At 40.8% G+C, this 23,051-nt stretch overlaps 2 protein-coding genes across 2 annotated transcripts; one reads left to right on the top strand and one right to left on the bottom strand.

Annotated features, from left to right (window-relative positions):
• The first annotated feature begins 1,227 nt into the window (after positions 1-1,227).
• slc9a2 (solute carrier family 9 member 2) lies at positions 1,228-14,102 on the top strand. The gene is made up of 13 exons (XM_035173888.2): positions 1,228-1,755; positions 2,089-2,303; positions 2,395-2,643; positions 5,634-5,884; positions 5,966-6,183; positions 6,921-7,120; positions 7,707-7,796; positions 7,881-7,951; positions 9,485-9,652; positions 9,745-9,850; positions 11,146-11,262; positions 11,490-11,580; positions 13,104-14,102. Exons 1-13 carry the CDS (start codon positions 1,494-1,496, stop codon positions 13,526-13,528), a joined length of 2,463 nt encoding a protein of 820 aa, XP_035029779.1. The 5' UTR covers positions 1,228-1,493; the 3' UTR covers positions 13,529-14,102.
• A 627-nt stretch (positions 14,103-14,729) lies between these two features.
• mfsd9 (major facilitator superfamily domain containing 9) lies at positions 14,730-20,813 on the bottom strand. Its single transcript, XM_035173889.2, has 6 exons — positions 20,276-20,813; positions 18,966-19,053; positions 18,178-18,221; positions 17,197-17,326; positions 16,649-16,858; positions 14,730-16,561 (listed from the first exon to the last, which is right to left on the bottom strand). The coding sequence occupies exons 1-6, from the start codon at positions 20,360-20,362 to the stop codon at positions 15,696-15,698; spliced, it is 1,425 nt and encodes a 474-aa protein (XP_035029780.1). The 5' UTR covers positions 20,363-20,813; the 3' UTR covers positions 14,730-15,695.
• Positions 20,814-23,051: the final 2,238 nt, after the last annotated feature.

Raw genomic sequence — 23,051 nt, 5'->3', positions numbered from 1 at the left:
GTAATAGTATCCCATGTTAAATACATTAGAAATATCTAATACAGAGGCACATGTCCTCCAGGAAACAGGAAACAGGAAACAGGATACAAGATACAAATTATAAACTCTCCATAATCTTTAGATTTAGCTGCTCTTGTTTATATTGTTAATAATTTGCAGTTTGTCATAAATATATCAATTCGATACTAGATATTATTATTGCAGATTTTTCTAATTCAAGGGGAATCCCTCGATCAAAATAATGATGTAAGACACTAACTATTATAATACACTGCTTATACTAATATTAACAATATACTAATTGATCATCCAAAATTGTAACGGAGAGGTTAGAAACTATAGAAATAATTGCATGTCAAATTGATAAAATAGGAATTCAACATTCTGTGAGACTATAGTGACAGAAGTGAAAACGTGTAAAAACAGATATTGTCAGGTAAAGACACACAAGGACATATAACACGTGATCCCTGTGTAGAATACTCACAGCTATAAACCCAGTTTGTAATATCAATTATGTTTTGAAGGAAAACAATTTTATTGTTGCTTCTGTTCCATGTATCTACTTTCTCCCCCCAAAAGCTATGCCCAATACAGATGAGGATTCAGGTTTGATGGAGGCCCGAGCACCTCAAACCTTTATTTACACCTCCACCTCAGAGAATTAGTTTCTGACTTACTATCCCATAATAAAGACTTTTTATGGGTATTTGGGAAATGCTGCCACGTCAAGTAGCCTAATCAACCATCATAATAAAACATTTGAAATGATCCAGCTTCATTTTCTGTCATGTCTCTCAGGTCCATGATACTGTGGTCTAGAGGAATTGTGATTTTTTTGTGATATTGATGAATTATTTTTCCTTACCAAAATTAAAGGATGAAATCTGTTTATAAGCAGTGTCCTGACATGTATGTGTATTATTTATATCATATACAGGCCTATTTAAACTGGACTATAGACTCATTAATCTCTGATTCATGAACCATGTAAAACAGTGTATCAGCTGAAAGTTGAAACTATGTTAGGAAGCTGCTGCTGGTGTCACCGAAACTAGAGAAGAGAAGAGGAGAGGACCCTGAATTAGCTCCACAGAAACACCGCGTTCCGCCCGCTGTTGATCCGCTGCAGGTGCCAGCCAATCGGAGCAGGGCCCCGGGGCCGCGCCCAGCCGCGTATCGGAACTCGTGAAGCGCTCAGGTGAAGTACTACCCAGGTGTGGGTGTTGATCTGCAGTTTGAAGGAGACTCAGCACGATCACGCGACTGTGCAGGAGCCGAAGCTGAAGAAAAGTGAAGGAAGCCATCACCGGTGAAGAACTCGAGAAGATGGAGGAGTGAGAACATGCGTTAAATCAAACTTTAGAGGAGAAACCAACTTTGTCCTGAACTTTTTCTTTTTCTTGGATCGTGAAGTTGGATGGAGTGATTGAGCCTCGACGACGTAGACGTTCACATCAGTTTGGATTGTTGTGCAGGGACTGTGTGTAAAAATGGATTCAACCATCTCCACATTCAGAGGGGCTTTACTGGTTGTATTCACAGCTTCATGTCTCCTGCATGGATCCAGAGGCGAAATCCCTCCCCAACCAACCGGCGGGGGCACGCTTCTTCCCCCGGTTAAGCCTGAAGCCCCCCAGGCTTATCCAGACGCAGAAAAGTCGAATCTACCGGTGTTTACGATGGATTATCCGAGAATACAGATACCATTTGAGATCACTATGTGGGTGCTGCTGGCTTCATTCGCAAAGATTGGTAAGTAGCAGCAAAATGCTCCTTCTTCTCTCCCTGTTTTCTTGGTCACCCCAACCGGTCGAGGCACATGGCCGCCGCCCACACTGAGTCTGGTTCTACAAGAGCTTTCTCAGGATATTTTTCTCTCCACAGTGCCCAAGTGCTTGCTTGTTGTGCGAAACTGCAGGGTTTCTCTATAATATTGTAAGGTCTCGACCTTCTTATGTAAAGTGCTTGAGGTATGAGATAAAATTGAACTGAATCCAGGTGATTACAGTAATGATATCTGACTTGTCAGAGAGGATGCTTCTAGTGTTTTTGGACAGTTCGTTAAAGTCACATCTCTTCTCTCAGGTTTCCATGTGTACCACAAGATCACCATCTGGGTTCCGGAGTCGTGCCTCCTCATCAGCATTGGTCTGATCGTTGGTGCCATAATGCACTCTGTCAACGAGGAGCCCCCCGCTGTGCTGTCCAGCAACGTCTTCTTCCTCTACATGCTGCCCCCCATTGTCCTGGACTCCGGCTACTTCATGCCCACCAGGCCTTTCTTTGAGAACATCGGCACGGTCGGTCACACGTCAGCCTCTGTCGCTTAAAACAGATTCAACTTCTTGTTCTCTCACACAAATAATTGACATTCATTGTTTGTATGTGCAGGTGTTGTGGTTTGCAGTGGTGGGCACTCTGTGGAACAGCATCGGTATCGGCATGTCCCTGTTTGCCATCTGCCAGATTGAGGCTTTTGGTGTCCAGGACCTGAACCTCCAGGAGAACCTGCTGTTTGCCACCATCATCTCGGCCGTGGACCCCGTGGCTGTGCTGAGCGTGTTTGAGGACGTGTCTGTGAACGAGCAGCTCTACATCGTGGTGTTTGGAGAATGCCTCTTCAACGATGCGGTCACTGTGGTGAGTTGGCTCATACAAATGTTGAATGTTTCATTTCAAGATATTGTTTGTGCTTGGACAGCTTCACTGTCATAAGCTGAGACTTGCTGCAACATGTTTTACCTTCTCTGGGTTACTGGTTGTTATGAAAGGTCAGGTAAGGCAAGGCATGTTTATTTATCAGGCACCTTATACACAGGGGTTAATCAAAGCACTTTACAAGCAAAACATGTAAATAAATGAATGAACTAATAAAACCACAGATGCTAATAAACGTACAGGCAAATTTATGGGATAAATAAAAGTACGATGTAACTGATTGATTAAAAGCAATGGAAAAAAACAGATTTTAGGTTTAAGAATGGCTACTGTTCAAGGGCTACTGAGTGGCAGGCTGCACACTGGCTAAAGGCCATTTCACCACCAGTTGACCAGTCCCTTTTAGATATGAGTCCTACTCAGTAAACAATATATCTGCAATTGGTTTTGGGCCCGGACCAGACAAAGGGAGCATGGTTTTATCCAGATTTGCGCTATCTCGAGGCACAGGTGCAGTTTGATGAAAGCACTTCATATAATCAGCATATAGCTACGGTAATCTAACTTCTTGGAGAATTTTTGAAGCATGAAAACGTTTAAAAATAGGACTAACTAAGATTTGAAATCAGCCTTCAGCACCCAGTTTTCTCTTTTTCAACAGAGGCCTGACAGCTGCTTGTTATGAAAACATACATTGGAAGGTACCATCAGCTGTTCTCTATTTGTTAATGGTTCAGGATGGTGGGCCACATGTTACTGACCAAAAAAACCCCACAATTGCTGATCAATATCAGTCCGACAAAGGGGATATACGTTTTGTCTAATCTTTTTATTTTAACAAGAAAAACATCACACGCATGTAGTTTATTATGGAGATCATTATAACTCTACCGACCGTGTCAGGACCTGTTTGGCACCTTGACTTTCATGAATACTAATACATGAAACAACAAATTCACTATTGTGTTGTCTGAAATGTTCCTGTTCTTTAACACTAAAGGCTCAGCTCAGGTTTCACAAGGTACTGTACAGTTTGTTACACTCTCTCTTATTTCTGGGTTTAAGTCTGTGCACGGGCAACACACTGATAAATGATTCAAAACTGGAAGTGAGGGAATGTTGTCAGAGAAATGAACCGTTTGGAAGACTGTGTCACTGTTCCCTTAGCTGCTGCAAAACCTGTTTCTGAAGTAAGTGGTTCATTTGGTTATGGGAGGAGATAACGAACACACACACACACACACACACACACACACACACACACACACACACACACACACACACACACACACACACACACACACACACACACACACACACACACTTTGACTGCAGTGAGCTCATGCTGGAGTTTCTCCCCCCCACAGAACCTACATTAACCTGCTCTTAGCTTTGGTGTGGTGACCCTTTTGTTTAGTACACAGTGGCAGTGCTGGTGCAGACAGTGAAGACAAACATTTACCCAGGAGACTGGGAGAGTCCAGACACGGCCTGTACAGAGGTTTTCTGTTTTTTTCAAAATGACACCAATCAAACAAGATGTAATATTTGACAAAAGCACAAACACTTCTGATTAATAGGAGATGCTGTCACCGATGTGGTGATAGTTGTAGAGGCGTCATCAGGGGATGACACATCTCCCTGGCACCCACAAAACTCCATTTAAAACCTGCTCTTAATTTGGCTACGTCAAACTCAACAGGAAAAGAATACAATTTTTTAGTTTTAGCTCCTTACACAAAATGAATACAGACAGGCACACTGATCCCCTGGACATCTAGTGTCAGATAATAAAATGGAGGGTATAAAAACCTGGGATCACACTGTTACAGATGGTCAGTGTTTCCAGCTTTACCCTTTAATGAGAGGGCCAGTTTAATCTAATGTAAATCAGCCATCGATACCCAAAGAAAACTGTTTCCTTCTTACATAACACAATAGATGATAACAAAATATTTCACGCCAGTTTCCTGTTCAGTCTTTCGTGTATGATGAAAGAGGAAGTCCCAAAGAACCACCACAAACTATTTTTGCCATGTTCATCAAATATAAAAAAAGAATTTAGTTTTTGAAAGGCTCGATACATGGACATGGATATACTATGGAGGTGGACCCGAGTACATAGAGGAAGAAAGGAAAAATCCAATCAAATTAATGAATAAATGAAGTCCATGCAACAAGTGTAAACGGTGCTTTCACTGTTGGACGACATTAAGCTGCAGATTTGGTGCATTGGTGAGTTTTTACAGCAGCAGGACAGTGTGTTAGGAAATCACAGAAAATAATCTACATTGCTAATGTTCATGGTAATGAAGGAATGTGTCTCAACAGACTGTGGCACAGAGTAATTATCAGGCCTTGGTTAAACTTTCAACACTTGTAAGGAGAATCAATCATACTATTTCTTAAATGGAATTCATGGATAATAAGGAAAATACAGAATATCACCAGATTTTCTCTTTATTTGTGCCATATGTTTTCTGTACTGTCTCTGACTTAACTTTTCACTTTATTTCCAGTATACAAATGTCAAATTTTCTTCGACTGTGTTAAAAAATGTAATCGATGTGTGCAGTCAGACATATTGTATGCAACCAGTAACATCACCAACTTTAACACTAACTTTAAGATATAAGCTAAAAAGACTTCATGCACCGTAAACGCAGGACGGGAGGAAAAGGAACAAAACCCAATGCTCCTTTCCATGAGTCATTCACTGCACTCGGTGAAATGAGATTATCAAATTGCAAACAGTGCAGAGTAAATATTTCAATAAATCACTCTTATCTGGAGCAGTGTTATTAGACGCCGCAGCCCCTGACACCACCCATGACCTCTGACTGGGATGTGTGTGTGTGGGGGTTATTTGTCCACGTGCATGCATTCAAAGCTGTGCATTAAAAGAGTGTGATTTCATCAGCGTTTCATGTGCTTGTGTATGAATGTGAACGAATGTGTGCACGCGTTTTCAGGTGTTGTACAACATGTTCAGCTTTGTGGCGGACATGCCAACGGTGGAGCCAGTGGACGTGTTCCTCGGCATGGCGAGGTTCTTCGTGGTCGGGCTTGGTGGGATGGGCTTTGGCATTCTGTTCGGCTTCGTGGCCGCCTTCACCACGAGATTCACCTCCAAGGTCCGAGAAATCGAGCCACTCTTCATATTCATGTACAGCTACCTGGCCTATTTGGTGGCCGAGCTCTTCGCTATCTCATCCATCATGGCGTGAGTAGATTTGAAAACTAATATTTCACTGTTCTGCAGGAATATGGCAAAAGTAACAGCCGAATGTATGTTTTCCTGCAGCATTGTTACCTGTGCCCTCACCATGAAATACTACGTGGAGGAAAATGTTTCCCAGCGTTCCTGCACAACCATTCGCCACGTGGTCAAGATGCTTGGCTCCATCGCCGAGACCCTCATCTTCTTCTTTCTCGGGGTTGTCACGATAACAACAGAACACGAGTGGAACTGGGGCTACATCATGTTCACGCTGCTGTTTGCCTTCGTTTGGAGAGGTCTGGGTAAGCAGATAGTATCAGTGTCATGTTAGAGTTCAGGGGTACGATGAAGCAGCGTTCTGTTTGCACACGAGCACATTGGCGGCACAAAGTCACATCCTTCCACTTTCCCTCTTTACCTTTGTATCAAAAGTAAAGAATTGGTGGTGGTAAAACCTAAGGTTTGTGTCGACAAAGACAAGGGAGCAGAAATCCACTTGTAAGGATACCCGGATGTAAGCGATGCATAATTAAAATATCGTCTATAAAAGTGATTTATGACGGAGCTGGTTCATCAAACATCAAGAATGCACATTATGCATTCGGGTGAGTGTGTTTATCACCACACCAATGCACACTGGTGACCACACCCACTGGTGATGCTGGGTGTGGTCAACAGGTGAAACTGACTTGAAAACTTCGAACCAGAGGAGGCATCAAAACAGTTTCACTTAAAGCAGCTTTAAGTGCTTTTGAACACTTGGGGCAGCAGAACAAGCTGTAAACACAACACATGTATTATCTGTTTGTGGTTGTTAATGCGTTTAGTTTATCTAAGGCCCAGAATTCACTCGACATCTATCTCTGTTTCGGTCTCCACCAACTACCAAGGAAAATATTGGTGAAATGCTGCTAAATTTTACACAGCGACAGATCTGATGTTGATATAAAATATCGATTAGCGCAGCTTTAAATTAGCTGACAATACAACTGAAAAGAAAATCTCTTGACATATTGTTTCACCCGTTCTTCCCTCCCAGGTATCTTGGTGCTGACTCAGATCATCAACCCTTTCCGCACCATCCCATTCAACACGAAAGATCAGTTTGGTTTGGCCTACGGTGGCCTGCGAGGTGCAATTTCATTCGCCCTGGCTTTCACTCTTCCTGATAGCATCGGCCGCAAGCCGCTCTTCGTCACGGCCACCATCACCGTCATCCTCTTCACTGTGTTTATTCAGGTGAGACTTTGTGCTTGTAAGTTTCCCGCAAATGTTTAGACATTTGTCTTATGTTTGAATGATGTTTGCTTGAAACAGACTGGTGGCCTGTTTCATGATTTTCTACTCATCGGATTTCAATGAAATTTTGATGTGGATCTGGATAAGGGGGCGAATCTAGGATTTAAAAAATGACTTTCTTTAACATTGCGAAATAGGGATTTAAAATATATATATTTTCTTAGATTTCTCAGAGAATAATTCATGGATCTTGATGGAAAAAAAGTCAGGCGTGTTTATTGGACTGATAAATAATAATAGGCAGATTCAAATAAAAATCTGGCTCTCCTGAATTTAAATGTTTTTCATTGGCATTTGTTTGTTAGTTAGCAGGATTAAGCAAAAACTACTGAATCTATTTCTATGAAATGTTGTGGTGGAACCCATTAAACTTGGAGCAGATCTAATTTTCGCTTAGCCTTCACAGAGATACGCACTCCAATATGTGAAGGTCGTTAAATACGTGATGTCCAGTGGTGTGACGGTCGGTTGGGATTTCTAGTCTCTTTTCTGGGTTCTGCTGAATCTCTTTTTCTCTTCTCCACAGGGCATCAGTATCCGTCCTCTAATTGAGTTCATCAATGTCCGCAGAACCAACCGCAATCTTGACACCATCAACGCAGAGATCCACTGCAGGGTGAGACGCAGCTCGTGATCATTGCACATGTCGTGGACATAATATCTTTGCACACAGTGTTAACAGCTCTGGTTTTGCTCTCAGCTCATGGACCACACTATGGCAGGCATAGAGGACCTCTGTGGACAGTGGAGCCACTTCTACTGGAAGGACAAGTAAGAACTTCTCTTGTTTCTGCTCAACAAAATGTCATTATATTCCTTATTTGGTGTTACAGACAAAATGTACACGTTACTCACTTCATCTTTAACTCGCTGCTTTACTGCTTCATGCGAATAAAACCAAAGAGAAATAATCTGCAGGGAAACTGGAGGAGAGGTGACAGTCTTAGTTTACCTGCTTTCAGTTTCCCTCATTGTGATTTTGTTTGACAAAGCCATTGTTCACACTGGGACCGTGTGGGAACCTTGAAAGCTTTTCAGACACTGGTGTCGTGTTCAGCTTCCGCCATGTTTTTCTTCCTAAAGCTTGGTAATGTGTTCCCCCAGTTTCTCATTGTGTCTAAATGATTCCAACATGGTCAACTACGTCAAATATAACTTGAATTTGCATTATTGCATTATTTTCTGACATTTCATTATTTTAATTATTTCAGTTCCTTTAATTAACTGCAGCAACATTAGTCTGTTCAAATACAAAGATGAATATATTGAACTATTCTATACATGTTCAGAAAGTAATTTTATGAAATGCTGTAGGATCAGTTTGTACATTTATTTTAAAATTAAATACTTCTATCATTGACCTCATTAATCCTCCTTTGATAAAACATTTAGTCAGTTGCATTATATTCTTACAAGTAAATTCTCTAGTCCAGTAATCTATATTTACTTTCTTTACATTTTCACATTTTAAATTTTCTGATTATAATCAATAGTTTATTGTGTTACTATACTTTTAAAGTGGGCTCATCCACACCCGTATAGGTATAGGTATTCAACATTATTTATATACTAAATACTACTGCAACACGGAATAGATTGATAGATTTTTCAGATTTTTCTATACGGGACATCAGACACCATCTTTCTTTCTTCCACTGTTTCCACCTCTCCCTTTATCCCATGCCCCCTTTTCTCTCTCCAGTTGTCCTTCTCCTCCTCTATGTTGACTCACTTTTCATGTTTGTCCCGTGAGACTGGTTCATCAAGTCTCAGAGTGTAGATTTAAAGTTTAAGTAGTGAAAACGGCGTGAAAAGCCCAGTGACCTACAGAAGAGTCAGAAAGTAGGACTGCCTCTGAGCTGTGACATGTCACATTTAGACTTTAAAATGAACCTGGTTTACCAACTAGTGTCTCAGGGACTTCAGATCCATATTGTTCACAGTCATGGAACTTTACACCAGTGACTCTAATGTTAAATCTGCAAAAATTCTAAATACGTTCATCTGATCCTCGACAGGGAAGTTTAGTGTCATAAACTAGAGCACTATGTTTACTTCTGCTGTACGCAAAATGAAGCATGAAGAAACCAAACAAAAGGTACAAAGCTCAGCATTAGCTACAAAATTTCACTAAAGTTGCACTTAAAAAAAAAAAAAATGCCACCAGATATTAAATATATGTCTTTAACTTGAATTATTTTCTACCCAATGAAAGTATCTATCTATATATATATGTAAAAGGTTACAGCTCAGGCACTCTTCGTGTGACGTGCAACTCGATCTCAATCTCAATCTCATTTTCAGGTTCATGAAATTCAACAATCGAATCCTGCGTAAGATCCTGATCAGAGACAGCCGCGCCGAGTCCAGTATTGTGGCGCTGTACAAGAAGCTGGAGCTGCAGAACGCCATGGAGATCCTGGACACGGTGTCGGGCGACATCAGTGCGGCTCCGTCCATCGTCTCGCTCTAGTATGAAACCTTCATCATGCCTCTGTGCTAGTATGACTATCTCATCACCTCCTTATTATTACTTAATATACATACTTCTGTCTGATTTTTAGTGAGGATAAGAAAACCTCTGCTAAACCAAAGAAGAGGTTCCTGGCTGCCGATCTGAAGAGCATGCATGACATGCTGTCCAAGAACATGTACAAGATCAGGCAACGGGTGAGTTGATGCACCACTTTGGTGGAAAGTGATGAAGGACATTTACTCAAGTGCTGCACTTAAAGTACAATATTGAAGTATAGGTATTTTACTTGAGTAAAATACATGTTTTAAAACTTAATAATTCAGCGTCACTGCATTTTCACATGAGTTGAGCAGAGAGACGTTTCCCCCCTTAGCTCTAAACTTCTCAAGGTTAGGAATCACTAATTAAATAAACCAGTTCCACCTTGAACAGCTATAAAATGATATACTCACACTATAGTTGCTAAAAATTTATCCAACTTTTAAAATGAACTCATGAGCACTGCAGCTCTTTGTCCAAATCAGTGCCCCTTTGGTTTTTACATGAATAGGATGTTAAATTTAAATTTTACATAGAGATTTTTTTTTTTTTACTTAATATTCTGTTGTCCGTGTTTGTTGGATAAATCCGTCTGTAATCAGTAAAGCATCATTTTCATACCGATCGTAGGATTTGGGCGGCGCTCTCCTTTCTCCAGTGTGATTCCTCCACACACTGAAACGGGCTGCTGTTTTGCATGACCACAGACCGTGTGGCCGGCAGGACTTTTCCATTAGTGACATGACATCACCGGAGAGGCTCTGAGAGACACTTTGATGTGCAGATAAATGGAGAGCATGTGTCTTCTGTTCTGGGGTAGACGACTGGTCTGATTATCTTAATGGCCCCTCTTTCCGAGTCGCTCTCACACAATCTCTGAGTCACTTCAGTCTGTGATGTTTGTTTGTTTTTACGGGAGCGGTTCTTTGCATCCTGAGCAGCTCGTGAGAGAAACTACTCGCTTTTCTTAGCCTATCACGTTAGAGGTTTTGAGTTATTGTGATCTGAACAGGATTGTGAATTGTTTCCTATTCTCTGACCACGCTGAGCTCCTTTTGTTGCCATGAAACCTTTCTCTAAAGAAGTGTGGCTGCTTTAGAGTGTTAGAAAGGCGTTTGTGTTTGTTTTAAGTCTTTATAATAAGAACTGTGTTGACAGTGACAAGTAATCGCAGTTTGCAGAGACACAGACCCTCGCGGCCAAAACAGGTGTGGCCAGTTTTGGTTGAGTAATCCGATCTTTAAAGAATGCGGTCTCCTGTAAAAGCATCTCCACTGTTTGTCTCCACATTTATTGTCTGTCAGGATGTGTTACTCACCTTTACTGTGGTCGCTTGTAGACTTGTACGTTTATCACAGATCAACATAAAAAAATGGCACAATTGTTGATATATCCATTAGAGGCCTGTGATGTGTTTAACGTTGTACCTCTTTGTGTTGTTTTCATTCAGACGACGGCGTACACGGGTAAGCACACCCTGCCCAATGATACCCACGCCAGAGAGATACTGATCAGACGCCACACCACCATCCGTCGCAGCCTCCGACCCGGCAGCTTTCAGTCATCGGTAAGAAAGAAGCTCTGTTACTGTGTTTGATACTGACCTGAGTCTTTCTACACATGTTCTCAATCTCTCAGTTAAAAGTAGATAAGATAAGATTGAACCTCATAAGAAGCAGGTAAATTAACTCTTGACAACACTAAGATTAAAGTAGTTTCACAGTTTTTATCCCATGCCTTGTTCATTATTCTCCTTTTTGCGTCTTCTTCTCTAATCTGTTTTTTCATTCTCAGGCGGGGACCAAGTCTCAGAAGTATTTCTCCCTTCCTGCCGGGAAGAGTCTGGACTCCAAGTTATTTCCTCCGGAGAGAGTGAGCTTTACAGGTAAAGCTTCTTAAACCAACTGTATAACCCTAATATCCAGATTCCCCTATTTATTTTCCTTTTATTAGATTGAAGGTTGGAAACAAATAAATAAAATTTAAAATACGGTATTCTCTGTGATAAAATATTTAAAATTCAAGATTCACTTGGGTCAGTCAGTCTGACACCTGAATTAGCTCAACAACTAGTGGACAGATTACCATGAAAATATGTGCACACATTAATTAGGAGAAAACTTGATCCAGTGACTTTTCCTCTCACGCCACCATGAGTTTAACATGTGTAGTTCAGAGATTTGTCCAACATATTGGTTTATATGACGGATTATTATAGCAATACTGAGGAAATAAAATTATAATATTTCGTGAATAATGTCAATGTGAGAGTAAGTCTCTCGTAAAAGAAAATTCTCATTAGTTTATGACTTTATTCTTGAAATATCAGATATTGTTCCTTTCAGAGCAAATGTTAGCATCCCAAAGCATGTAAGTATGTTGATAAACATTAGTAAGTTATTATGTTTATTAAACTTGCATATTAGCATTAAGCTCTTTAGCTGTGGATAGATGTCGGCAGCATGGCATCAAATGTAATTATTGTCCTGTGGATTATTTCCCTCACATTTCCCCCAAATTCAGCCTCTTATTTAGCCTTTTGTTTTTCAAATTAAATTCAGTTGGTTTGAAAACTGTTTGGCTCCACAGCCTGAGTTTGTTATGGAAGTTTCCTGGAAGCTGGTGAAAGGAGAACTCAGGCAGCAGCTGATGTCTTATGCAATAGTTTTTAATGTAGACTTGATGCATCAAGGCGAACAGAAGGTGGAACAATATACAAACGCTAACAGAGTTACATGAGCAATTATCACCCCCAAGTCTGAAGATGTCTCCCACAGCATCCCAGTATATCTTCCTCTACTTGTGTCACCCATTCTAACAGCACATCCATGAATGGCTAGAATTGCTGTCACTCTCTATGTTACATGTAGGTGTTCGCATCCTATTGGATAGTTAAGCCTAAAGTATGCATTCCTAAATCACATTGTGTCCTTACGTCTTGCCACTGGTGAAATACGCAAAACAGTTGAAGTTGGTGAAAGTTGAAGTTGGTGCCTCTCTGTCTGGCTCATCTGAGATAGATATGGAAGTCCCTCAACGTAGACACTACAATGCACTGTTGTTTGGCCTTTATCTATAACCTGACCTTGGGTTCTGCTTAGAGAGAGAAGGGAGTATCTCTGGAATTAGACAGGCACTATTCTCCTGTACAGATATAATGTGTAATATACAATATACATTATATAAATAATATATAGTGGCTTATACAGTAATGTCTGAATATGGTAAACAAAATCCTGAAGAAGTTTATAATGATTGAGCCACCAGCAGATCAATGACATTTACAGGTTTATGGTAACACTCTCTGCCCACATGCACTTCCTCTTTTACAGAGCTGTGTAAAACACAGTATGTAGTGATGGGATGATTCAGAGAACTAAATCATAAAAAAAATGTCTTTTCTCTCAGACGATCAGGAGACCATGTCAGAAGTGGCCTACCCCTCCCGACGCTCTCGGTTTAGCCAGCCTGCACGCTCCTCCTCCAGAGCCATGATGCCTCTACGAAGGCTGGACACCCTAAAAGAAGTTTCCTCTGTTGAAGTTCTAAATGAAGGCAGAGGTGAGAGCGGCAGGACGGGGCGTGGTATGTCAAGGACAAACTCCTCCTACAGTGATTCCCATGTGCCCGCTCCTCGCCGTCACTTCAGCGCTTCTGCTGACAATAACAACAGCTCAGCTGATGACTTTAGAAATGTGCATCAGGAAGCAGAAGAGGAGGAGGAGCAGCAGCAGCCTTCCTCTCCACCTCCAGCCTGGGCGGCTGAACCCAGAGACAACTCGACGACACAAAACCCTCTGCTCAGGCGGCCTCAGTGGAATCCGAAGAAGTAAAAATGTTCCTGGGCTTTCAGCGGCAGCTGGACTGCCACAGACTGAGTGTCATGTTCCCAAGCAGCTCGAGGGAATCTACATATAACTGTGTGTTCATGGTGTGTAAAGGCCCAGTAAGTTAATGGTGGAGATTCATTCATGTCTTAATGGAGGAGAACCGCCCTTCAAAATGAGCCAGAATGGACAAAAGTCAGAGGCACATCAGCGGCACAGTGCACTATAGTGAAGGGACTGTGTGTGAACTGTGAACAGTGAGTCATATTTCAACAAGTGACTTTTAAATACTTCTTATCTTCCTGTAGGATTTTGTTTTTTAATGTTTAAAGGCGATTGTAACTTAAACTGTTTTATTGTGACTAATTATTTCTCTGTTCTTTGTAAATATTAGTCTTTTTGTATTTTAAATGTCTGGTGTCATTAACAGTTGCATGATTGAAGATACACATTTTATTGCTGTGTAGCACAAAGTACTCTTAGGAGTAACTTGGTGTCTGTTGCACTCATGGATCCACAAATCTGATTACACGTTGTAACCATTTTCTTCTTCTGTAATAAACTTTTCATTCTGGTCAAATCATGAATATGATCTAAGAAATGTGAACGGCACCAACAGAAGAGAAAAAGGAACTGGGAAGTGTGGACAGTCTGCATGACACAGTTGAATAGTAATAAGTACACAAGCAGCATTTACTTTTAAAGGAGACATATTATGCTTATTCAAGTTGATCATTTTCGTTTGGGTCATTGCTTGAAAAAGTTTACACGCTCTAATGTCCCGAAAACACATCACACTCCTCATACTGTCCATCGCTGCAGCTCCTCCTTTCAGCCTATGTCTGAAAAATGCTATTTTTGCTCCTGTCTCTTTAACGCCCCCCTCCTGCTAAAGCCCAGTCTGCTCTGATTGGCCAACTGGCCCACTCTGTTGTGATTGGTCAACTGTTTCCAGTCCGTGTAGGACATGTCGGCCTCCACACTTGAATTGGGGCTTTGTTAGGAGGCGTTCCAGACTAGCTGCTAGGCGTGCGTTATGCAAATGTAGGGAATTGTGACATCACGATGGTGCGGTCGCACTACTGACGAAGTGTTTCAGGAGCTTCAGGAGCTGTGTTTTCTCCCTTTACTGCAGACTTTGGGCTTTTTAACTTTCCAGACCTGTTACACACAAAAAACTATATAACAGTGATGAAAGAAACTGAAAAAGGATTATATATCTCCTTTAATGTTTCACGTAGAATTCAAAACAATTGACTCAAACATAGAAAACACATTTTATTCATTTACTTTTTTTGGCTTGAATCTGGTTTGTTCTTACAAGATTTTGTGTCTTCTTTATAAACAAGAGCTTACACCATTTTTCTTCTTATAGTATAGTGGTGCCTGGAACTGAGTTGAAACTGAACTTAGTTCTTCACATGTCCATTTGAACGTATCCTACTATAAAGATACAAATCTCCAATACGAAAGTCAAAGACTAGAACAAACATTTGTTCATATACCACCATGGGAACCATTTAAGTTGCAGTGCATTAGAAGAAAGAGGTAAAATGTGTAAAACCAACTTGGCGACTCCTAAAGTACAACAAAGTGATCTATCATGTTGTTAACCTCCACCAAGGAGGCTGTGTTTTCATCTGTGTTTGTTTGTTTGTTTTTTAGCAGGATCAATGGACGGATTGCCAGTAAACTTGGTGGAAGGATGCAAGATGTGTCAGTTAAAAACCTTTTAAAACAAAATATGATTTTTTTTTAAAAGAAAAAAATTGATCTTGAAAAAATAATCAGGCGAGTCTAGGAAATTGATATTTACGAGTCTGTATAATTTGGTTAAAAGGTAAAAGTTCTTTAGGTGTTTGATGTTTCATCAGCAGACCTACAAACTTGAGGGATTTTGGACAAGGTAGTGGTTACAAACATATAGTAAAAATCAAAGGCCCTGTTGTATGTTTCTGTCTGATCAAAGCAGATAACATTTTCAGGCCTCTTGAATTGTGAATCCTTTCTCCCTAAAGAAGGACTGCACTGCTGGTGGTGACGAACTTCTTGACCCAGAAATCCTTGAGTGGGACACATTGATCCCACTTCTAGTCCTTCACAACTGGCCTCTCACAAATAAGTGCACTTCTTTGAAGGGTGAATGTGCCTTTTTTTCGTCATACTTATTTATTCAGTTACTCAGTTTGGCTGTTTTGGTCATTCCTCTCCCGTCCCACTCAGGGATCCTGATAAGCAGTAAACCTACAGCTGCTAGAGCCAGGACCACTCCCAGACTCGGGGGACCACAGGGGCTGAACTCCTGAGCGAGACCCGAAAGGAGGGGAGCCAAGACGCGGCCGACAGCTGTAACCGACTGCCCCGCACCAATCAGAGTCCCGCTGGCCTGGACCCCTCCCCTCTGCAGCTCCAGGTCTGTGATACACGTCCGTCCAATGGTGGTGGAAATGGCGAAGAAGGTGGAGGAAAGAACCACCTGCCAAACGTTGGGTGCGGCAGAATACAGGAAGATAAGTGAGCAGGTGAGCATTGTGGAGTGAAGCAGCATAGCGGCCATGTTGTTCCTGTAGAGCTGCGTGACAGGCCCCACCAGGAACCCGGCCAAGGCCCCCAAGGTGCTGCTGTAGCTGATCAGGTAACCCGTCATCTTTGGTTTGAGCGAGAAACGCTCCTCCATGGCCAGAGAGAAGTTACTGTAGTAAAGCATGATCGCTATGCCCATCAGAAGACGCACCAGAAAGAGGTCCCACATGTCAGAAGAGGCTACCATTTTTATCCTGGAGCCCACTGACGACAGCTGTCTCCAAACGGGCTGCAGCAGAGACACCTCGCTCCACCGGAGACCACCTTGGTGCTTGCCTAGAGCTGCGGAGCCTGGTTGAGCGTCTCCTGCCGGCAACGTCTTGTGTCTATTTGCATGAGAACCATTCTGCACAGACTCCAAACAGTGGTTGTCATGACAACGTTTACTCAGGTCATTGCTGGAGTTTGTGTTACGGTGAACTAGTGTCTCGTTCCACGGCAGCATCCAAACCAGTCCTGGAGCGATAAACACATTTTGTCAGATAACATTTTTATTTCTCTCTTTATATTTAAATCAGTTATTTCTCTCCACTTTCAACCCACCCGCATTCATGAGGAAGATGGTTGCACAAGTGAAGGAGGAGGTATAGAAGCCCCCTTCATGCTCAGTGAGGTAGCCGCCCACCATAGGTCCCAGGATGAAGCCGACACTGGAGGCTGCATTGAAGTGTCCCATCACCAGAGGGCGCTCTGACTCAGACACCAGGTCAGAGAGCAGGGCTCTGCAGATTGACAGGGAGTGCTTGAACAGTCCTGAGACACACAACATGAGGGGGGGATAAGAAGCTGATTGATTTCCTGCACAGACTTCAGGTTCAAGATATTTTAAGGAAGTAAGTATTTATTTATTCTCGTTCTTTTTCAAACAACAATGATGTCAATCATCATTTCCCTAAAGGCTTAGTAGCAAACAGCTGTTAAAATACATTATAAATGTTGTTATTTTATTAAATGCACTGGTATTGAATCAGTACTCAGCCAATAATAGTAATGGTATAAAAAATGGTATCATAACATATGTCATCTGAATTTATGCAGCTTGTATGAGCTTTGAAGTAGCCACATGTTTTGCGGACAGTGGTCCCACTCACCCACTGGTATCCTTGCGAGGACGAACAGAGGGATGCTGGTGGACATCCCCAGCAGGCCGTAGCCCAGAGCACTCAGCAGCAGACAGGTGAGCAGAGAGTACCTCCGTCCCACCACGTCACTCCAGCTGCCCTGCCAGGTGAATGACACACAACCACAAACTGAACTAAATTCGTTACAGGACATTCAGAGGAGAGGTTACAGATATTTTCTACAATCACCTGGAGAAAAGAGCAAATTTGACCTTTGACATAATGGATAGTTTTTTTGGAGCCTGCCTTTTAAAGATCCCAAAACCGAGCAGCCAAGGATGTTATACAAGCCTTTATTGGATTATCGCCCCCCCCCCCCTTTAGCTCTCACACTCACATACACACCCATCTGACAAAATAATAGAATTAGGACCAATTGAGTTTACTGTGTTCTGTACGTAACCGGGTGGGCTTATCATAGAGACCAAGCTGTTCCTGTATCTGTACATTTACTGGGATTCAGCTGCTCTGCACAAGGGAATCGACAGATGACTCCTTATCCATTCAATTTGTCGCATGACCCCTGAGAATTAAACCAATTTTCAGTAGCTGTGGGCGGCAGCAGAGAGACGTGGAGAGCTGAGACTCTTACATCAGATGCCTCGCTCGTCGCAGAGTGCTTGTGCATGTTTGAGTAACTTCCTAACAGCTTGTTTGTGGTTTGATCGCTGAGACTTAGATTATTCAGCGCACCTTGCTGAACGTTAAGTCTGCCCAGTGTCCGGAGGTGTCTGGAGCCTTCGTGAGTGTGAACATGCAAAGTAACTGGATATATTGTGTGACCGCAATTGTCTTAAAACGACCAGTGTTTATTGTTTTCATGAAATACCAGAGATGACATTGAATGCCGCCATTTTGGCCACTGGCTGTGAGCATGCCTTGTCAGGCAGCAGAGACTGGACAGACGCTTAGAGACAAAGACGGAAAGAGGGAAACCAAGTCAATACTTACAACTATTGTGCTTGAGAAGAACTGTAAGATCCCATATGTAGACACTGCAAAAGTTTCACATTTATAAAAATTCATGTAAGTAATGTAGTCACAGAGCATCATGTCTTTATATCATCTGAGCCTAAAGTGATTATGCTATTGTAAATTTATAACACTACGACATTCAGAATGAACTGTTCATACAACAAGTCAAACCCATAGACTGTAAATAAAGAAACTAACTAAACTAATTAAAAACATTACTTATCAGAAAAATGAACACATGAACATTCATCAGTGTGATAAGAACTACCTAAAATAACAGAAGGCATCTTTAAAAAAAAAAAAATCCCAACCACCAACACGGAGGAGGCAAGGTTTATGACCTATGCTGCAGCCAGCCACCAGGTGGAAATCAAGATGCTTTGGCCTCACTTTTTGGGGAGCTGTCATGTCATCCATCTTATTGTATACAATTCTATGGTCAAACCCGACCATAAATTATATTTCATATCATCAATTTATCCCTCATTTAAAATGACAGTAAAAGTTATAAAATATGAATTACAGTTTCCTGTTCTTTTCTTGTTTCGTGTCCCACTGACAGTTCTGTTTTGTTCTGTGCAACTCACACTATTCCTCTATTTGCCTGTGTTTTCTGCATTCAATTCATTAATTAATTAGTTATTTGTTTTTTTTTATTCAGAAATGTATTGTTAACAGTGTATAGTGTAAATGTATTGTTAACAGTGATGTGTCTTTGTGCATTAATTATTATAAAACACTTGTATGTAATAGACACACCTTACCTACTAAACCGGCCACAGTGGGACCGGCTCCAAGAGCCTTCACGTGATGGCTCAGCAGCGGGATGATCATGCTCACCCCAAACAAGTCCTGAAAGAAAGTGAGGAGGCGAAGGAGAGAGAATGAAACCAGATACATCAAGCTGTTATTTACACCAGAAACCTGTACATCACACAGACAATATAAAACCAGCACTGAGTGTTCATCACAGGGAGTCTGGACAAAGCCCCACAAAGCCAATGCTCATCCTGTTTATCTGCTTTGCTCAAAGCAGCTCCTGCCAAACTCCTGATTCAAGTCACACAGCAATTCATACAGTGTCCCACCAGTGTCCATCCTATTACACTAATTGCTTAACTATCAGTAGCAGTCCCCACATTTTCCATCCGCTCCTTTGCATTAATGTGAGCTGCCCCGGATCTCTTAGTCACATCCAATTCAACCACACAGACTAAAGGGGAAGTTATATCTATGAAAAATGACTTGGATTCTCACCATCATACTTTTTTTTTAGAAATATGTAGAACTGCTGATTGTTTTTAATAACTTTTATCATGGGGATCATGTCCTCATTTCAAATAAGGACTAGTCCTCTGCAACAAGTTTTTCTGACAGTGAGGCTTTGAAGAGGCACACCTCAATACGCTCAGGTGTCAAAACAACCTGCAATGTTCTATACGTCGCCCTTATGCTGCACCGGAAGAAACTATTCAAAATATTACACACAAAAACTGTGTGTAAATAACATACATTTATTTTGATTTAACAGTATTTAACTTGTATATATCTAGGCTATATGTCAAGAATCATCTATCCTGAGTTCCCTTTATTTTACTGGCCACATACTTAGTTTCCTCATATTTTTCTAATTTACAAAGAATGTGTTATAATCCTTTAACAGAAGCTCTGCAGGAAACTGTTTTTACACAATTTACAAACATGATTAACTTTTTTCGTATCTACCTGCAGGTGATTATGACAAATATAGATCAGTTTCTACAACAGACAGTGAACATGTTTAGAAAATTACATATTATATTATATATCATATTCAATATTTTAAAAAACCCCTGAGGACAAATCACCATCCTCCTTTCTCCAATTATTAGTATTTGCATATGAGAAATACTTTTAACGTTTAACTGGCTTTATTATGATCATTTAAATCAGATTTTAGGGTCCATTCCTAATTCTAATGCAAACACCCTGTAACCTGCCCAGGCTTCTCTGAGCGTGTGAAGTATCTATTCTATTCACATGAAACTCGTGAGAGCGGGACGCTGCGGCGCTGGGCCAGCAGAGAGCTACTCACCAGGAAGCCCACCACACAGATGCATCGCTGGATCCTCGTCGTTCCTGCGGGTTTGAGACATGAAGAACTACATGTCAGGTCGCTCATCCTCCAGCTGTGACGGTGCAGCGGCTGCAGCCAAAGCGCAGCGGCTCTTCCGCTCCACTCAACCAACGCGTCTCCGTCCCGGCCGGGGGGGGTCTCACGGGCCGGGGAGAGCGGCCGGCTCTGGGCCAACTGCTCGGATACGCCCGGTGTGAACGGTGGTAGGTTTTAAAAACAAGTGTAAAACACGACTCCGTCCATAACGATCACTGTACAGGTCGCGATCCATCTGTCTCCCGGGTTGAATTGTCACGTTGCTCGCTCTGACTCCCCCCGCGGCTGCTCCCACAGATGGTCTCTTCCACTGACGTCAAACGAATGGATCCCGGAAGTTGTCCATGAAGAAAAGTAAACAATGGAGGGGAAAAACATGTCAAGTCTCTATTCAGAGATTATGAAGACTTAACGATACATGAGGACCTCTAGTGGAAATATACTGGGATTTTCTTATTCAACTTATATTTTATTTATTTATTCATTTTCTATTATTATTTTATGTCATTTCATTTGTGCATAATGCGCCTTGTTTTTTGGTTTTATTTGTTCGCAAGAAAAAACATCTTGTTTTTTATTTGTTTTCATTTAAATTCTTAATTATGTTTTTATATATATTTACAATGTATTGATAAATGTACAACACTTTTTTGTAACTGGTACAGTTGTTTAATTGACCAATAACAAAACAAATAACATTAACGTCATGCTCACTGCCATGATCAAGATTAATGAATTAAACAAACAAAAAAAACAAAAAACAACCGAATGAAAATTGTCAATCACATCCATACTTTTCAAAAACTTAAAACTATTTATGGTTTAATATTGGCCTTTAACTGTGTGGAGCAGCTGAGTCACTCTGTCGCCACCTGCTGGACAAACGGTGTCCAAAACATTACAAACAGGTCACTCAAATTTATTCAGGGAGAGGTTTTTTTTGCATCTTAATGGCAGCATTGCTTAAATATCAGTATATTTCTATGAGCTTCGAAATCACTTTATCACAAGGATCCAACAAGTCACGAAGTCACACATTATTGTTGTTATGTCTCCACAAAGTTTGATGGTTGTTTCAGTTCTTGAACTTAAATGATTAACTGCAGTTTATACTGTTTCAAATACATGAACCATAAACATATCAGTCATAAATGTGTAGAAAGATGTCCAAACAGGAACTCAGTAGATAAACATTGTATCAGTGTCTTTATTGCAACAAATCTGTACAAATCTGTACTTATTTTTAAACTGTATGTATTAGTATTTATTCCATTCATATTTTTCTAGATTCTTTATATTTCCTTACACTTAAGAATAATTATCTTTACACTTAAGTATTGCATGTTACTTAGTTTTACTTACAGATGCCTATTTTTGACTCTTGCTGCTGTAATATTGCAAATTTCCCCATTGTAGAACTAATAAAGGATTATCTTATCTTATCTTATCTTAGAGAGAGAGAGAGAGAGAGAGAGAGAGAGAGAGAGAGACGCCTGCAAAAGCCAAACCCTGTGAAAACAGGTGTTACCTGTTGGCAGGCTGACTACTCGCCCCGCCCACTGACATTCCTGAAATGCAGACAGACAGAAGCAGATGACAGGAAAAAGGTCAGTGGTTGTCACAAGGGGAAAAGTGAAAGTAAAGCAGTGGATTTGAAATGATGCTCACTGAGTCAATTCATCAAAGTGAAACTCAAACTGTTGTCACATGGTAGCAAACTCACACACACACACACACACACACACACACACACACACACACACACACACACACACACACACACCCAAAGGCCTGGGTCACATCAGTGTGTAAATTGGCCAGTGTCTACATTTAGCTTCACTGCTAAATGTTCCCCTTAGATGCTAATAAACCAGAGTTTTCTCCACCTCACTTTGACATATACTTACTACAAAAATAAGTGTTTAATCCTGTTTGTACTTTTCTTTACTACATAATTTAACTGTCACCAGAATAAGATGCAGGTTTAATGTTTCAGAAAAGGTTTAAATGAACCCTTTCTGTCTAGTTTTCACTTTTTAATTCAGGCATATTTGGAGATTGTTTTATGATATTGATCAATTTACTTTTATTTTGATGTCCAGCCCCTTGTATAATATAAATAAGGTTTATTTGATATAGCACTATCTCCCAGAGCAAAGTCCCAAAGTGGCTCTCATAAATAAAATAACACCATGTAACACCAATAAATAATGGATATATGCAGTAAAAGAGAGTGGAAAAAAACATGCAAACAGAAGGACAATAAAAATGCATGGTTTCTAAACCATAATATACAAGGTGAGACAATGACTGATTTGAATAATTGGGTTTTCAGTTGTTTTAAAGGCTAAAACAGATGCTGCAGAACGTAAGTCGGTAAAAAGAACATTCAATAAAGTTGGAGCCATAACTTTAGATACAGTAAATACCTTTCAGTTTTTAGTCGAGCACATGTGATGACCAGTAAATGAATTATCATTGTGTATCGAAGTGCTGCACTAATAAATAATAGTAGATTGACCTAATGGCTTCTGTTGGTGAAGACCATAAAAATGTCATTGGCAATAACAACTTTTTACACTCATTCAATTACAATAAGCTTGTGGCTTTGTGATCTGTATCTAAAACGTATTCATTGTTTAATTTTCGGTATTTTGTTTCGTGTAATTCATGTTGCGTGTCTGTAAAATCACTTAAA

The sequence above is a fragment of the Hippoglossus stenolepis genome, chromosome 13, assembly GCF_022539355.2.
Source record: "Hippoglossus stenolepis isolate QCI-W04-F060 chromosome 13, HSTE1.2, whole genome shotgun sequence".
In the NCBI taxonomy this organism is placed as follows: domain Eukaryota; kingdom Metazoa; phylum Chordata; class Actinopteri; order Pleuronectiformes; family Pleuronectidae; genus Hippoglossus; species Hippoglossus stenolepis.
The sequence above is the reverse complement of the archived record's forward strand: the minus strand, read 5'-3'. Positions and strand labels throughout refer to the sequence as shown.

Coding starts and splice junctions, on each gene's coding strand:
- slc9a2 (XM_035173888.2), top strand. CDS start 1,494: ATGGATTCAACCATCTCCACATTCAGAGGGGCTTTACTGGTTGTATTC. Junction 6,184..6,920: donor CTTCGTTTGGAGAGGTCTGG/GTAAGCAGATAG, acceptor CTTCCCTCCCAG/GTATCTTGGTGCTGACTCAG. Junction 7,121..7,706: donor TCTTCACTGTGTTTATTCAG/GTGAGACTTTGT, acceptor TCTTCTCCACAG/GGCATCAGTATCCGTCCTCT.
- mfsd9 (XM_035173889.2), bottom strand. CDS start 20,362: ATGAGCGACCTGACATGTAGTTCTTCATGTCTCAAACCCGCAGGAACG. Junction 19,054..20,275: donor TCTGTGTGGTGGGCTTCCTG/GTGAGTAGCTCT, acceptor ACTTTCTTTCAG/GACTTGTTTGGGGTGAGCAT. Junction 18,222..18,965: donor CACTGTGGCCGGTTTAGTAG/GTAAGGTGTGTC, acceptor AAACTTTTGCAG/TGTCTACATATGGGATCTTA.